Source organism: Xenopus laevis, chromosome 2S, assembly GCF_017654675.1.
Source record: "Xenopus laevis strain J_2021 chromosome 2S, Xenopus_laevis_v10.1, whole genome shotgun sequence".
Lineage (NCBI taxonomy): Eukaryota > Metazoa > Chordata > Amphibia > Anura > Pipidae > Xenopus > Xenopus laevis.
Genome location: NC_054374.1, coordinates 134,674,751 through 134,693,564, shown reverse-complemented (window position 1 = coordinate 134,693,564; position 18,814 = coordinate 134,674,751). Strand labels below are relative to the sequence as shown.

General features: G+C 35.3%; 1 protein-coding gene across 7 annotated transcripts in view; it reads left to right on the top strand.

The window, feature by feature from the left end:
• LOC108708999 (sodium channel protein type 8 subunit alpha) overlaps positions 1-18,814 on the top strand; it is a 111,908-nt gene that overhangs the window by 68,727 nt on the left and 24,367 nt on the right. For all 7 annotated transcript variants that reach the window (XM_018248632.2, XM_041584448.1, XM_041584452.1 and 4 more), the window contains 9 exons: positions 1,807-1,939; positions 2,370-2,608; positions 4,985-5,158; positions 5,723-6,079; positions 7,698-8,168; positions 9,093-9,210; positions 9,730-9,884; positions 11,375-11,548; positions 16,891-17,013. In XM_018248632.2, the coding sequence (XP_018104121.2) occupies positions 1,807-1,939; positions 2,370-2,608; positions 4,985-5,158; positions 5,723-6,079; positions 7,698-8,168; positions 9,093-9,210; positions 9,730-9,884; positions 11,375-11,548; positions 16,891-17,013 (1,944 nt within the window). The remainder of the gene's footprint in view (positions 1-1,806; positions 1,940-2,369; positions 2,609-4,984; positions 5,159-5,722; positions 6,080-7,697; positions 8,169-9,092; positions 9,211-9,729; positions 9,885-11,374; positions 11,549-16,890; positions 17,014-18,814) is intronic.

Here is an 18,814-nt window from a genome sequence, read left to right as displayed (position 1 = left end):
CTTATATTTTCTGCTTTGTGTTAGTTAAGTTACATGTTACACCCTGGTTTAGATAGCATGTTAGTTTTCTATATTAATCAGTTTTCCCTTTCTAACCTAGCATGGGTGATTATATATTTGGCATGATGCATGTTCAGATACCAACTGAATAAAGATAGTTGATATTTTATTGTTGTAAATCAAGCCCATTAAGTTTTAAAACAGCTGGAGGACCAAAATGTGCGTAATTTATCTATTTTTAACCAATATACTAAAAGGTTAAACTACACAACTCAACCCCCTCCCCCAAAACATTGCTCTTTGTATTACACCAAGAGTGTCCAAACATGCATCCTGGTTTCTTCTAGAACGAAGATTTTAGCTATGGGTAGGCAATTTTAGAGCAGTGTGTTGTAAAACTATAAAATCTTTCAGCCTGAAGGTCAGTTAGGATGAGATTGGGGTGAAAACTATTTTGTACACAATGCAGAATTCTTTACCAGAATACTAGCATTAGTTTTAAGGGAAAGGATATGGCCATTGGCATGTACACTCCATATTTGTGCATAGTTCCCTAAGCCAAAAAATACTTAAGGGTGCTATGTGTGGTAATACACTTGTCCCTAAGGCATCTGTTAAGTGCTGTATTGCTATGCACCCTAGCATGCTGCCTCTTGCACTGAAAACTGCAACACAGGTGCAATTGGCACTTTGGCGCTACTTACTCTTGCACCAGAGCAAAAGTAGACACATTTTTCTTTCTTTAATTAAAGCAATGCTTTTTAAAATAGTGCTTTAGTAACACAATGTGCAAAAAGTGCATTAAAACACACAGAGTCTGAAAGAGTGCAGGTCGGCATTTCTTGTAAAATATAGAATGCCAATACTCCATGTCACCCAGCCAAAAGCTCCACAGTCAATCATCTGGCTCATCTTAATCTGACAAAGATGGTTCCCTTTATCCCTGACCCTCAGCGATAAGGCTGCACGGAGTAAGGGTCTTCAGACCAGTATGGGGGTGTCTCTTTATCTACAACCCTCCATCCAGACAGAAGGCTTTCAAGGGTGGTAGGAAAAAAACAAGCAGACCTCAGGCCCTCAGCAGAGTCTGGTTAGACATTGCTCATTGGTGCCTTTAGTTTAGTTTCAAATTTTCCCTGTTTAGAGCAACAAAAACCATAAATATTGGTTTATAAATCATAAAGGGTAGGAAAAAAGTGTGTTCAGCCAAAGCCCTTTTCTTTAAACCAAAGTTGAAAAGGGTGTATATTGGCCCATTAATATATGATTTCTTATGTTTGTAAGAGCAAAGTTCAGGTCTAAAGGAAAGTGTGGATGTTTATGACAAATCATAGACCACTTGATATAGTATCACAAATTATTTTTGTATATTTTTAGATTTTAGATCATAACAGTCTGTGATAGTGTACTTTTTATGTAAAACATCTGGAAATTATAGAAACTATTAGTGCCTGTTTATTTTGATTTTGTTTTGTGGCATTTAATTAATAATCTTCAGAAAATGTTGAAGATTTTAATAGTTATGTCATAAACCCTTGTTGCTTTTTTTTTATAGCAGTATGACAAGTATTGTACAGTTGTTCTTTGGTTAATTCAAGTGAAAGAATGGAAATTCTTAAAGGTATGATCAGTATGCTGATCAAATCACTAAAGAATGGTAGAATGGTTCCAGGCTCCAACTGTCTCTTACAGATCCACTTTTAAATGTACAAAGCAACTTGGTTTCTTAGAATTCTAATCCCAATAACACACAAATTGACTTTAAAATGTATGTTCTTTGTATAAGTTAATGTATCTGTCCTGCAGCCTACAACTGAAGTAGAAGTAAAAAGGAAGCCTTCAGCATCTCTTCGTGTATCCATGGAACAATTGACTGCTGCTTTTGGAAGAAAGAGAGCCAATAGTATTATGAGTGTTGTAACTCATACTTTAGTGGAAGGTAACATATTTAAACTATAATTTCCGTGCCACAGGTTTTTGTGGATACAACACTTTTGGGGGCTTATCTTCGATCAATGACCCTGATCAGGCAAAGTGGTTGCAGAAAAGGCTGGGGAATTCCTGAGTTCACTCATATTTCCTGCAACCAATGGGTTTTATTTTTTCAAACCCTTTTAAAAAACAACGGTTGTCTTGTTTTTAGCTACAAGAGGATTTCTAAAAAAAATTAGTTAATTAAGTTTTGAAAAAAATTGATTTGACTGGGTGTAATGTTAGTGTTACTAAATAATGTTATTATAATTTTTATTACAATTCATATTTTTTTTATATAATATCAGGTTTCGAAGATATTCCGATAACGTCAGGTTTCTTAAGATATTAAGCAGTACAGATGTTTGTAATAAATTTTCTTTTTTTTCTATCCAAAGAGCTGGAAGAATCACAAAGAGCGTGCCCCCCTTGTTGGTACAAATTTGCAGACACCTATTTAATATGGACTTGCTGTCCTTTGTGGATTCGTATTAAAACCATTGTGAACATGATTGTAATGGATCCTTTTGTGGACTTGGCCATCACCATTTGTATTATTCTTAACACATTATTTATGGCTATGGAGCACTATCCAATGACCCCACACTTTGAAAATGTTTTGATTGTGGGAAATCTGGTAAGAAATTATTTTAACTGTTGTTTTTTTGTTGCTTGATAAAGCTGCATGATAATAACAACCCAAATAAAATCTAATCAAAGCACATCCAAGTGTATTTGACATAATTGTGTTGACATATACATAGACTGACATATTCTGATTGAGTTTGGCTTGCTGTATTGTTTTCAAGCTGATCTGTGCTTTGTCAGAATGTTAAGAATGACAGAGCTACTGAATTTTGTGAGGGTAAATTAGGTTGTTAGTCTAAACTTTGTAGGTTGTTAGACATGGTCATAGCAAACAATGTTGCATTTTAAGTTCCAATATAGTGATTTCGTTATGCCATGTACACTTTTTTGAAGACATCGATTTTTTCTTGTAAACAAAGAATACTGGTGCTTTACATTTTTCATCTGTTCATGGCCCATCCTTCCAGGATTGTTCAGTATGTTATGTTGGACGTCAGTCCTTCTTTCTAAAAGGAAAAGTAACACCAAAAAAATGCTTTAAAGTAATTGAAATATAATATAATGTTGTCCTGCACTGGTAAAATGGGTGTGTTTGCTTTAGAAACACTACAGTAATGTATATAAACAAGCTGGAAAAAAAGAAGAAAAGACACAGGCTGCATAGTAGATAACAGAAACATTTTTATTGTATTATGCCTGTGTTATCTGCTATATAAACCTGTGCCTTTTCTCCTTTTTCAACTTTCAATGGCTGCCCCCATGGCTACACTGCAGCTTGTTTTTATAAACTTTAGCAGACTTTCTGAAGCAAACACATTATATACATTTTTGGGGTTACTGTTCCTTTAATTTTTGGTTGTCAGCAGTGGTGGCTTCCTGGGACTCTCACCATAGAGCCTCCTTTCATTGAGTGTGTCATATGGTGCCTTGTGTCTGAATGTCAGATTGAATGTGCTTGACATTTCTTGAAGGTTCTTTCACCACAATTTAAACAATCTTGTATAATCTTTGATCATTCTTTTTGTGCCCGTGTCCAGAGACATTGTCTAAAGTGCCAAGATTGAAGTATATCCTGACACCTTGACATTGTCAATGCTTTTTTTTACAGTTTTCTATTTCACCTCCTCAGATAGGCCTTGAATCTTCTTTTGTTTCTCCTTGTTGAGTGTGGTGCACTCAACAGACTGGGTGTGCTTCATTTTACACTGCCGTCTTGTTGATACCAGAAGGACTTGACCCTGCCAGTAAACCCTATCAATTATTTTTGCCTTGATAATAAGCATACAACAACCACCAAATTAAATAAATAAATAAAAAAAAATACTTAAAATTTCAACACCTTTTCCAAAGAAAGCAGCAGGCCAGTCTGCTTCATGACTGTTCCGCATTAATTTTTGGCATTCCAGTTATAAAGCTTGTTGTTTGGAAGAAAAGTTTAGTAAATTCTGTGGTAATTGCTGCAGCTAGCACAGAACCACTTGACTACTACATTCCCTATAGTGTATAAAACTCAATGGATTTTGTGTGGCCATCAAAGAACCGGCCCTGCAGGTATTACATGGAATATGCACCGCAGATTTACTAAAGGGCTAAGTGGCCGTCACTAGCAGGCATAGACGACGATTCACTAGCGTAAGAGAACGTCACTAGGGCAGTTTCACGCCCTATGGCTAGGAGAATTTTTGCTCAGATGAACAATCGTTACTCCGCAAATTCACTTAAGTGCGAATTTTACAGAACGTTACCTCTTTCGCCAGAGTTTCCTTCGCCACCTTAGACAACGTGAACTGATAAGATGAAGCTACATCCTCCTCAATCTTATGTCAGTGACATCATATCCTGTCTGTTGAAAAATCATAAAAGTTCTAAAAAACGCGGGCGTTTTTTCATTTTTTAAAGTGGGATTGCCTTCAATAGTACTAACTATTGAAAACTTTTGTGTAAACATTTTTTCCCCAACCATTTGAGGGGCAAGGCTGATATAATGCTATTAGCATAACCTTCGTATATCTGTCAGTATGCAAAGAAACGTGTACTTCAGGTCTGTGCTTAACTGCACATCTTCACAACACGCTTTAATAAAAATATTAAGTAAAAAAGAGGGGATTTTCTTTTTTATGTGTTAGGAATATGGCTTAATCATTGGCTCTTTAAAAATCATTCTATACTCCCATTGTAGAAATAGCCCTTATTTCAGAATCTTTTCTATAAGGACAGGTCACAATTTTATAATTCCTAACAGAAAGATCAAATAAATATGTACATATCTGTGTATTTATGGCATGCGTGTTCTTCTGTAGCATTTTAGTTGTATTTACTTGGGATTCTGTCTGTATCAAAATACCTTTCCTCTTCTATTCATGGGTTATGTGAAAATACTATTAGTTGTGAATGTAATACATGGTTATTTCATTTTTCTCCCCAGGTATTTACTGGCATTTTTACAGCAGAAATGTTCTTGAAGCTGATTGCAATGGATCCATTTTACTATTTTCAGGAGGGCTGGAACATATTTGATAGCTTTATTGTTTCCCTCAGTTTAATGGAATTGGGACTTCAAGATGTTGAGGGGCTTTCTGTACTTCGCTCCTTCCGCTTGGTATAACAAAGTTCCATAAGCTTTTTGAGATAATTGTTTTTAAAAGGAAATATGTTAACATGCTGCAAGAAATGTTATAGAATATTTTAAATTTGACTTAAATAAGTCAAGTTATTTGTGATAGAGACCAATAGCTATTAAGCACTGGATAATATAATAATAATAATAATAATATAACTACTTTTAATGTAAAGAAACTTTATGGGATCTGTTATCCAGAATGCTTGGGGCCTGTGTGCAAAAGGAACCTTCATATAATTTGGGTCACCATAACCCCATTTTTTTTACCTACAAAAATTTTAAACCTCACAGAAACCTAGTAGGATTGTTTTGCTGCCAATGAGCTTGGTTACCATCAAGCACAAGGTACTGTTTTGCTATTTAAAAAAAAAAAGAAAAAGGGAATTGTTTGCTAAAGGTCATGGATAAAATCATTCCTATATTTGAGATTTCCTGATAATGAATTTGTGGATAGTAGATCCCATACTTGAATTTGACTTTTTAGTTGAGTGTGTTTTGCTCATAAAGCAGTGAAAATAATATATCTTTTTTGTCCTTCCACAGCTGAGAGTCTTCAAACTAGCTAAATCATGGCCGACATTAAACATGCTGATAAAAATCATTGGGAATTCTGTTGGTGCTTTGGGGAACTTGACCTTAGTGCTTGCCATTATTGTCTTCATTTTTGCTGTGGTGGGCATGCAGCTATTTGGAAAAAGCTATAAGGACTGTGTCTGCAAAATAAATCCAGAGTGTGTATTGCCACGGTGGCACATGAATGATTTTTTTCACTCCTTTCTTATCGTTTTCCGGGTATTATGTGGAGAGTGGATTGAAACCATGTGGGACTGTATGGAGGTTGCTGGACAAGGCATGTGTATTATTGTCTTCATGATGGTGATGGTCATTGGTAACCTGGTGGTCAGTATTTTCTTCTAATATTTTGGCATTTGTAAAAGATAAAAGCTCATTTACTTGCAAAGGTGCATAATTGCAGTAACCCACAAAAACAAAGTAACATCTAGCTTTCACTGACTACTAACCTAATCTAAACTTATTACTGGTTATTTGCTAGGAGCAACTGTGCTATACTGTAGAATATGTGCAAAGTAATGCCGGCTTGAAACGCATGTAAAATATTCACCTTATTCCCAACATGTAAGGCAGTTAGTAGGGCTCATTTATGTGAAGAGAGCAACGTGCAAGTTCTAGTGCTGTGCAGTGCAGTACTTTATGCTTGCAAAAGAGCAATTCACCTGACACAGTTGCTTCTGATTCAACAAAATGAAGGCAAATGCGCACACATTTTGCTGTAAATCGAATGCAATTGCATAGAAGTCCATCTGTCAGCTGCATGATTGATGTCTACCCCATTTGCATAGATGCTGATCAGGAAAAGACGGTATCTCCAGGGTTCCCCTGTGTCAATAGGTTTAGTAGCACCTGATTTGGCACAGAAGGCAGGAAGGCCTGAACGGAGAAGAGTGCAACTATTTGAAATTTCAAAGGGCTCATTTTGACGAAAGTACCTTTAATGAAAGGGGTTTTATGTGCAACTCACTGTGATGAAATGTGCAGGTGGTGCAACTGCACTTGTGGATAAATGGCCCCCATTGTCTCTAAGAATGTACCAGGTTCAGTTTTTGTGCTAAAATTCTCACCAACAAATGGGAGTTTCAGGTAATTCAAATAAGGAAAAGCAAGAGAAAGAATAGTAATCTGTGATCATAAAAATATCAGTGACGGAACTAGGTGGGGGTGGGCCCTGGTGTGGGCCATGCAGCCGGGCCTGCCCCCCACCCTAGTCCGTGTGGCTGCAGCAGACTCCAGTGGGCGCGTGACTGCCGGGGGGCCCTGCGGGGGTGCGGGCCCTGGCCCAATTGCACCCCCTGCTCCCCCGGTAGTTACGCCACTGAAAAATATATGCAGTGTGTATATATATATATATATATATATATATATATATATATATATATATATATATATATATAGATATATATATATATATATATATATATATATATATATATATATATATATATATATTATATATATATATATATATATAGCTCTCTCCTTTTGTTTTTGCTTTTTATTGCCTGAACCCAATCTACATTTCTTTATAAATCAGCCCTGAAGGTTTAGGATAAAACCACTGCTTTTTATTTCGCTCATAGTATTTCTCTTTAACACTTGTTAGCAAAACATATTTTAAAAAAGTTATATTATTTTGATTATTTGCTCATAACCACCGCCTACACGTTTCTAGGACTACTGAGTAGTCTAAGAATGACATTTATTACAGGGCTGTTAAAATTACAATTTTTATGTTAATCTTTTTTTTAAATAACATTTTTAAGTAACAATGTTTAAGTGAAATCTATTTTTGACTTAAATTATATATTTGAAGTGGTGTTTTATCTCCGGAATCCATAATACATTTAATTTATATAAACATGCACTGTTCATAACAGTTGTCATAAAATATATAATAATATAAATATATATATTTATTTATTTGTCATTTACCGGTCATTAGGTGCTGAACCTTTTCCTGGCTTTACTGCTGAGCTCATTTAGCGCAGACAACCTGGCAGCCACAGATGATGATGGAGAAATGAACAACCTGCAGATATCTGCCATTCGAATCAAAAAAGGGATTGCTTGGTTTAAGGCCAAAGCCCATGATTTTATGCAAAAGCATTTTAAAAAGACCGATGCTAATGAGGTTAAACCTCTGGATGAAATGTATGAGAAGAAGATGAACTGTTTGGCAAAGCACGCAGGTGCCGATATCCACAGAGATATGGATTACCCAAAGAATGGGAATGGAACTACAAGTGGTATTGGAAGTAGCGTAGAAAAATATATTATAGATGAGGATCACATGTCTTTCATAAATAACCCTAACCTCACCGTCAAAGTGCCCATTGCGGTTGGAGAATCAGATTTTGAAAATCTTAACACGGAGGATTTAAGCAATGCGTCTGATGAAGAAGGCAACACAGATGTAAGAATGAATGCTCACATTGAAACAATGCTCACTTTCAATTTTAGATGTTTAAAATGAAGGGAAATTGTGTAAAGGTTTAAAACAGGTCTGTTTACTGGTGTAGTAGACTGCATATTGCCCTCCAAGGGATGTTTTTTTATTGCTAATCACATTTAATAAAACCTAGCCTGTTCCAATTGTATTAAAGGGGGAAAGGGGGTGGGTAATATTACATTTTTAAAGTGATACTATAGTTAGAAAAAAATTATGTTAAAATATTGATTGCATTTAAAAATGGTAATAGTGTGCTTTTGTCCTTATTCAACGAATGCATTAAGACAGGATTTATTTATATAATATTTTTATATTTTATTAAAAAAAAACTCCATTGCAACACTTATGTAATCCTGGCAAAAACAAAGTGATAAGAAACCAACTTCTTAGAATTGTCATCTCATCTGGCAATACAGATATATATATATATATATATATATATATATATATATATATATATATATATATATATATATATATATATATATATATATATATATATATATATATATATATATATATATATATATATATATATATATATATAATACACAAAAGCCATGAATATCTTGTAAATGATATCCTTATAAATGGTGAGTTCTGATGTCATCAGTTATAAACAGTGAGTTCTAATGTGATTTCTGTCACATGACTCACCTAAACTTTTGTATTATAATAAATAAAGTACCCCCAGTTGCCTTCGGCCTCGTGTTTTTATATTGTCATGAAACTCCTCGGTAACTTATAATATCCTTTTAATTTACAAGAGGGGGTACTTTATTCACTATATATATATATATATATATATATATATATATATATATATATATATATATATATATACAGTAAATACATGTTATAGCTGTACTTGTATTCATGTGGTTTCAGAAACTAGATGACACCAGTTCTTCAGAAGGAAGTACAATTGATATAAAGCCAGAAGCTGAGGAGGTTCCTGTAGAATTGCCAGAAGAGTATTTAGATCCGGATAACTGCTTTACTGAAGGTATTGGTACTCTGATTTCTTATAAGTCATACATCTAGTCTAAATAAACAAAAATAGTAAAAGTATATGAAGTAGTGCTAGACAAACACTCTTACTGCATTTTGTGGCGTAGGGTTCCGACTGTAACTCAGTCTACTCAGGTTCAATGTACACTCCAAGAAATATATTTCAGCAGCACTCTGATATAGTGAAGAAAATGTGATTTATTTGTGAAATGTGATTTATTTGTGAAAGTTGATTTCTTACGTGGGTCTTTAGGGAGGCTTTAGACAGAAAGGTAGAGTGTAATAGGTTTTGGTAGTTGGTAGGGAGTTCCAGAGAGAGGAGAAAAGAAGCGAAGTTCAGAAGCAGAGCATAGGCTGTGCGAAAAGCTGACATTTTAATTATGATCTGCAAACTGGAAATGTTTAGCTTTGTATACATTTTTATTCTATTAACTAAATTAGCTTGTTAGTAGGACATTCTATGTTCAACAATCTTTGGTTGTTTAAATAGCCTGATCTGTCTGTTTTCCTTAAGGCTGTGTGGCGCGTTTTAAGATTTTGCAAGTTAGCGTAGAAGATGGATTGGGTAAAAAGTGGTGGACACTGAGGAAAACCTGTTTCCTTATCGTGGAGCACAACTGGTTTGAAACCTTCATAATTTTTATGATATTGTTAAGCAGTGGAGCATTGGTAAGTTTTGTTTTAAATATATATAAATATATATATATGTTTGATTACAGACTGTTTCTGTTTCTGTGGTTAAAAAAATGTAAATAGGCATAGTCTCAATATTAGGGTGCACACACTTTTTATATCTTATTTTTGTTTATATATTAGAAATATTATAATTTTTAAACTTGGTTGTAAAGCATATCCTTTGTAGCAGCAGTGACCTTACAGATGATCAGTTTAGTACAGGGCATAAACAGGGCTCAAATATCATCTTACACAATGTAAACTTTCCTTAGCAAAACAGAAATGATGCTGCCTGATTTTTTGTCAGCAGATAAGCATAATCTGCAGTTTTACATATATTCATTCTTTGGCATTATAGGCCTTTATTTAAACAGTAAGCCACCATTTGACCAAGATTTACTGTATGATAATTTCTATGCAACCAAATAATAGTCTTTCGCTGGCATAAGTTATTTTATTTCTCCTGTGTCAACCAGTAAATAAATTATGTATTGCAAGAAAGATGGAGGGTGCCTTTGGTGAATAATAAAGGGTTGTTGCTGTTGATGAATATTGTTAATGATGCCTCTGTTTATGTGTAGGCATAAAAATGTCAGCTTGTAGGAATTTAGACATAGTCATCTCTACAGGAATACCCACATGTTTATATATATCCTTATATAGACTATAGATCTAATGTGCCACGAGTGTTTCCTTAGGATAGAAGAATAGGAGAATTAGGACAGCCCTTTTATTAGGCTTTATCATCAGCCACCCCATGAATAAAAAAAAAAAAGGAAAGGGAGAGTCATTATCTTTCCCCTGGATACCCTTTATGAATAAAAGGCAGATGTAGTTCCATAACTTGAGGAATAAAGTCTCACGAGGTTAGGAGATCATTTAAATGAGTGATTAGGTAATGATGAGCTGAGATCCTATGTAGACCTGCAGGAACATAAGACAGGGATGCTACTTAGCCAACAGCCCATATCTCTTCTGACTGGGTTATTATCATGGTGGTATCCACAAGCTTAGGCACAGAAATGTCTCCTGAGAATGTAAACAAATAAAAGGCCTAAGTTTTAACTGAGAATATTGCATCCCAGGGCCACAGTTAGAAAATTCACGTATGATAAACTGTTAGGAACTGATTAATAACCTATGCCTATTATGAGTAAAACTACAGTATGCTTGATAGTTAACACAAACTTCCAATGTATTGTCTTTAATCAATTTGTACTATATAAACTGTATTGTCAGTGTATGTAGCACTCTACAGCAAGTTACTTTGGGTAAATAAGTGAATACATTAGTCAAGCAAATACAACAGCAGAATGAAAACATTAAGGACAGCTAAGAAGTAGCTTTCCTATGTACAATCATATGCAGAGCTTTGAATTTCTTTTGAGATATTTCTCAATTAATCCCCCTATACATTTATTATTCATTAAAATATTACACATTTAATTGGTAGTATATTTTAAATGTAATTTCCCTTTTGACAGGCCTTTGAGGATGTTTACATAGAACAGCGGAAAACCATTCGAACGGTTCTCGACTATGCAGATAAAATTTTCACTTACATTTTCATATTGGAAATGTTACTGAAATGGTTGGCGTACGGATTTGTGAAGTTCTTCACCAATGCCTGGTGTTGGCTAGACTTCCTCATTGTTGATGTATGTATCTCTTTATCTTTGTTTTAAATGTCAATTTGGTAACGAAAACAACTTTTTTCCAGCAAATCATCTTTGTCCAAAATGAAAAGTGGTATTTGTTTTTTTAAAAAAAGTACAGTTTTTTTTAATCGTATGATAATGCACAATAACAATTTTAATTAGCTGACTGAGATTATGTATGTGTTCTTGGTTTTTCTACTAACCTTTCATTGTTTTCGTTAATATATTTGTTTAAGGAAATTAATTTGGCACAGGTATGGGATCCATTATCTGGAAACCCATTATCCGGAATCCTCCAAATTATGGGAAGGCCATCTCAAATAATTAACATTTTTAAATATGATTTAATTTATTTCTGTAGAAATAAAACAGTATCTTGTACGTTATCCAACTACCATAATGGTAGCAAAACAATCTTATAGGATTTATTTCATGTTTAAATGTTTTTTTTAGCAGACTTAATTTATGGAAATTTACAAGTTACAGAAAGACAGCATGGGACCTGAATAACTGTACAACAATATAAATAAGAAAAAAATGTCTTGTATGATTACATATGATTATGATGATCTACATCCATGAAAGCATTGTTAGAATTATGTTCCGTATAAGTAATTGTAAAATTAGTGAGGGTGCTATTCTAAGCAGTATTGTAATTTACATTCATTATTTATATATTTTTAATTCCAAGATATTAAGGAATACATGTACTGTTAATATGAATGAATTTTGTATTAACAGCGCCACCTGCTGGTCATTTTCCCACCATTCTGACCACCAAGCAGTCAAGGAAGTTGTCAGGAGAGAGAAAGAGGCTGCTCTAATGTTCTTTTGCTTAGGAAAAAAATAGAAACCTCTCAAATCTTTCCTAAGCAGAAGAACATCAGAGCAGCCTCTTTCTCACTGCTGACTATTTCCTTGACTACCTGGTGGTCAGAAACTGACCAGTAGGTGGCGCTGTTGGAAAATAATTCATTCACATTTAACGGTACATGTATCCCCTAATATTGGATATTGGAACAAAAAATAATACATAATGAATGTAAATCTAGTATAGGTAAATCTAAAGGTAAATCTACATTCATTATGACTATGAAAACCATAGTCATAATAAATGTAAATTACAAAAGTACTTAGAATAGCACCCTCATTCATTTTACATTCACTTATTTCAAAAGTTTACTTGTTCTTTAAAAGGTTTATCACACACAGTTCACTGCTTTGCTAAATTTGCACAAAGACAAAATTATTTTTACAAAAATTGTAATAATATTTTTTAATAATATTTTTACATAACACTGGCCTGGTCCCCTATAATAGCACTGAAGCTTGCTCAATATAGTAATGTTGGCACATGCCCCTAATAAGGGCACTGGCATGAGACCCCCAGAATAAGAATAACACTAACACAAATCCCTTATCACAACACGGACACTTGTTTCCTATAATAACACCAGCACCTGTCCCTTACAATAGCACAGGCACTGCCCCATATATTTTCAAAGGTATTTGTTTCTCATAATATTATTGGTACTGGGGTTCTATAACAACACTCACACCGTCCCTTAATATCACTACACCAGGGAAAGGGAATTTGCATAAGACGATGGAATTTAGCCCTTCTATACACCTATACACTTACTAGTTTTGTTTTTTTGTTTAATTGTTTTATCTTTAATGGTTTCTATTTTTTACATTATTGTGTACAGGAATTCTTGTTTTTCCCCTTTTCTAATTTGTAAATTGAAAATTAATAAAAGAAAATTTAAGTATAACAAAAGAAAAGACAATTATTTTCATTGGGACTCATTTATAAACACTGGGCAAATTTGCTCCTGGGCAGCTACCCATGGCAACCAATCAGAGAATTGATTTCAGTTTTCAACCTACAGCTGACTGAAAAAAAAGCTAATCAATGATTGGTTGCTATGGGTTACTGCCCAGGTGCAAATTTGCCCAGTGTTTATAAATGATCCCCATTATCTCCATTTTTATTATGTTCCCCCATTAGAGTGTCAGAAAAAACTGGCTAACAAAGGTAGCACACCTGCTTCTGTGATTAAAAACTGTTATTAAATTGCACTGCAAATAAAGCTGCTAATTCGCTCAAGCATGCCATATTTTTATATAACACAGAAATTGTACATGATAATGCCCTAACACTGTATAATCTAATGCAATAACCACCAAATTTTCAGTTTCAGAGGACTGCAAATGTTATTTATTACTCTTCTTCAGGTCTTATTCCTCAGGAAATGTGCTAACCCGTGTTGAGTTCATATGAATGTAAAGGTGACATAACTGAATTCAATTGTGTGGAATACAATGTTTTGTCATTGTAGTAAAATGGATTTCAGTGGACAGAACATAGATTTAATAATAGGAGTAGTTAAAGTTTCTATAATAAATTTTAAATGTTGATATATATGTAAATGATATGGAATTTGTTACCTCCACGTTAATTTGGATATTATGCCTATAAGGCAAAATCTTACCCTGGTTAGTCACGTTCTAATAATTTAATAGAATAGTATACAGCAGTATTTTCAGCCATTAACAAGCTAATTAACCTGGCACAGTATATAAATGAGTCTTTATCAGTACATTTGTATAATATTATTTGTATAATATTTATTGGCAAAACTTGTCAAAAAACTTAAAAAAAAAAAGGATTGGGTCAATCCTGTCAGTTAAAATCAGGGTAGTTGGTTCTTTCCTATAGTGGGATCATTTCAATGATTTGTATTTTGAATAGGAATCATTAGCACAGTTAACACTAGGGGAGTTATTTATCAAAATCAGACCAAACTAGAATCCACAATTTAACCTTATTTATTATTAAAAAAGCTCGATTTGATCTGATTGGGGAAAAACCCGAATTGTGTGAGTTTTTTCCCTGAATCGCTCTATTGTTTTACTGGCTAAAATCTGAAAATTCTGGCTATTCTGGGAAAAGCCGAATTTTGAGATTTTTGCCTGAAATAGTCAGATTTTCGGGGTAATTCCAGCGCCGACCACAGAAACTTTGGCAGCATTGGGCTTTAATAAATCCTGAAAGATTCAAGTTTAAAAAAGTTTTGCCCCAAAAAGCCAGACCAGAGTTTAGCAAGTAAACCCCTACATGTTTTGTACAAGTATGCTTAGTCTGCTGTGTAACAGCATGCTGCTATGACTGGATCCAACCAACCTGCTTTATAACAGTCAATGGTTAAAGGAGAAATAAACCCTTAATAAAAAAAAACCCTACCCCCCTACCCTACATAGACCCCCTACCTCCTCCCCCCAGCCTAGCTGCCCCCTGGGCAAATGGCCCTAACTCATTACTTACCCCTCCATGCAGATTCTGTCCAGCGGAGTTCATGGGTGCCATCTTCTTCTCTTTGGCACATGCGCCGAAAATCATGAAAACTGCCAAAGCGCTGGTCTCATTCTGAAGATTACCGAAGTGCCTGAAGATGGCGCCTGTGTACTCTGCTGGACAGAATCTGCATGGAGGGGTAAGTAAAACGTTAGGGGCATTTGCCCGGGTGGCAGCTAGGCTGGGTGGGAGGAGGGAGGAGGGAGGGGGATCTATGTAGGGTAGGAGGGGTAAGGTTTTTTTTAATTAAGGGTTTCTCCTTTAAGAGAGAACTATATATTCTGGAAAAAAATATAACCACCAGATAATGTATATCCTAATAAATGACCCTGTCAAGAATCTTGTAAAAAAGTATCAGTAAATATTGCTCTCTTTCATCTTTTACCTTGGGCCACCATTTTGGGTCAGTCTGTGTGCTCCCTCAGAGATTGCCTGACAGGAAACAAATGCAAGCCTTCATGTAACAGGAAGTGTGTGAGGGAAAAGACAGAACTCTGTCCATTCGTTTGCTGGTGACTCTTAGCAAGCATGGGGGCTTTACTTAAGTGCCAGTGTTTCAGTATGGAGTTATCTAATGACACAGCTCAGTCACTGATGCTACAGGCCTTATAAGCCTCTTAAATGAATAACCATAAGGTTTATAGAAAAAATAACTTGACTTATATTAAGCAAATATGACCTGCTAAGCCACGTAAACCACGTGCCATGTACTTACATACATTTAACACTGTGATAGTATTTAATGGTGCAGTGATCCCAATTCTTTGTTCTTTTACAGGCAGCCATCTTGTGAGGGAAGATATCTGCATTTCCTGACATATACTGTAAATCTCTTCAGTCCTAATCCATAGCTTTAACATAGAGGTTCACAAATTACTTATACTTGCAAGAACACAATACTATGATGCCTCCTTCATTCATGACAAGTAAAAAAAACAACATCCTAACGTTAAGTAGCAACAAGAGTTCACAGGGCTAATCCACCCCCTCCTGTTTTTATATAGGCAGGGAGGGTAGCATTGCTCACGTCAATAGTCTAGAACTTTAGAAGGTCTAGGTACTCTTTTGATTTAACTTTGTAAAATGTGGCCCCACTGTTTCTCTATAGCAACCAGCTAGTTGCCCTTGTTTTCGCATTTCCTAGTTGATTCCGAGCTTAAAATTTAGTGGGTAGTGTTTAATAGAGATAAGCGCTAATGCAACTAGGTTTAATTACCACATACTTTGTTTTTAACACACACTTGCATTGCTAATAAATGTTATATTTATAAATTTATTAAGGGTTTGTTTCTCCTTTAAAGAGCCAGAGTATGATAAATCTTGAAAATCGGAATTTGGATAGCTTCCTATTCGAATTTAACAGTTTTGACCATAAAAAAAATCGAAAATTCTAATTCATATTTTCAATTCAACCCTTGATAAATGTGCCCTTACAGTAAGATGTAACTACTGTATGCGCAATATAATTTTATGGAAAAGACATAATAGTATTATAGCAGTATAGTATTTATCTTCATTTCAGAGGGCAAGAACTTGGGCAAATTTCTAAAAATAATGGAGCAACACAGGAAAAGCAAACTATAGCACCAGCGTTAAAACCCAGCATCATTGAATTCCAGTTAAAATGGTGACAGGAGGCATGTCCTGTATATGTTTATCTGTATTCTTTCTCACAGGTACGTTTATTTTGTCTGGCTTAATTTAATGGGAGCAGCTGTTACCGAGAGACAGTGAAGGGCCAGGGTAAGAACTTTGTCAGATCTGCCTTGAACAGACCCCACTATCTGTGTATGTGGTCCTGCTTTGCTCTCATATATTTTTTCCCTCCTTTTCTAATCCCTTTCTCCCAGGTTTCCTTCCAGGTCAATACTGTCCAGTGATTTAGGCAGCTGGGGTCCCAGCCTTGAATCCAGTCTGTACATTCAGTGATAGGCTTTGATTCTAACAGTCTGGAACCTCTCTTTGCTTTTCTGTTTCTGTGTAGGTCTCTTTAGTAAGCCTTGTAGCTAATGCCCTGGGCTACTCGGAACTAGGTGCCATTAAGTCCCTTAAGACCTTAAGAGCATTGAGACCCCTAAGAGCCTTGTCACGATTTGAAGGGATGAGGGTAAGATGCTGAAAGCAGCTGATCCTTCTGCATGCGTACGGAGCAGTTTTAAGCATGCTAGAACTGATCAAACTGGATCAAAATTCAAAATTCATGATGCAGCTGCTGACTTCCTTATCCCTGCACCCTTTCCTACAAACAAGGGAGATGCATTCAGCTGCCTCATCACATTAATACTGGCCCAAAACTACATACCGTTTGTAGTACATCGTAACATTGGCTGTTCTCATCTGGCCTGGCTTCTCCCCAGCACCCAGAGGGTACCCCTGCTATATCTCTGTAGGGAGAATCACCAGGTGCAAAGAAGAGGAATTTGAACCCCCCCCTTTTTTAATTCAACAAAATAACATTGTATATGAGTGGGTAACTGGGAATGCAAAGCAAACTGTAGTGCATGATCTTGATAATGTAGTTTAAAGAAAGAATTAATCTAAACAGTAATTGATGCTTTCTCCCTTTGGTTTAATTCATCTTGTTGCACCTTGTTGTTCTCAGTCCAGTCCTTTGTAGACTGGAAGGCTTGTCTGACAGCAATTCTGCTTTACTCTCTCCTATTTATTTGTTTGCTTTATGGTACCTATCACTGTAACTAAATGAACACAAATAGGGATGGGCGAATTTTTTCGGCTTGTTTCGCTGTGGAAATGACGACCAAAGACTTGTATGGAGCTGTGTGTCAAAAAAAAATTTGCCGCGCGACAAAGTTTTTTTGATGCCCATAGACTTTAATGGGCGTCGTGACATTACGCCGGCGGCAAATTTTTGGCGAAACAAAATGGGTCAAATTCGCCCATCTCTAAACACAAACCATCAAACGATACTCTCTGATGCTTCCAAGTAGACTATAGTAAACACATGGCACAAACTTTGCTCATGTTCATAGAAATTGAAGAAAAATTTGGAAGCACAGTTTTGCATGAAAACCAATTAATTTTTTTTCAATTAACCCTCAAAATAGTTAGCTGTCATTTTTCTTATGAAAATATTTCAGGACAGGCTTTGCTTTCTTGTTATTTTCCAGAATGCATTTTTTATATAAGATTCCAGAATTCTTGCATGGCATTTGAGAATATATTTCTGTCTAGGTTTCCTTTATGAACACATTTGTAAACAATTGAAAGCTCCTTTGTACCATAAGTTGAGAAGAAACACTGCACAAATATGACATTTGCTTTAGCTATGTTGCTTGTTCTACTGTATTTGTGTTTGATAGATAAATTAAGAGCAAGTTATAGTAGAGACTAGAGTAACTGTAATGCTTTGAATAGTAAGGTATTTCTTTTTACATGGTTTATATCAAAGGTAATAAAAAAATCTCAATGTAGTTGTTGAAATGTTGAGGCACATTTTCTAAATCACAAGATTCTATTTTTCCTTATTTCTTTCAATCAAAAGTAAATACCTAAAGAGAAAGAGACAAAGTGCTGGCACGCAGTTTGCTTTTAAATATAATTATTACAAAAAATCAGATGTTAGTACCACACTTTGGCCAAAATATGTAAGCTCACGTGCCACGGCAAGGCCCCTTATTGTATGCGAGTCCTAATAAAAATGAACCGGTGAAAATTCACTAGTGCTGGCTTTGCGCACATCACAACACTTCGCCAGGCATAAATTCGCCTGGACAATGCTAATTCACAAAGATCCGAAGTTGCGCACAGGGTACCGAACGCTGACGAAATTACCCCAGCGAAATGAAAAATAGAAACGTAGTGAAATTGCGTAGTAACGCTCTTTCGCCAGACCAAAAATTTGCCTGGCATTAGAGTGCGGAGTTGCGCCAGAGTCTATCTCCTTGGCG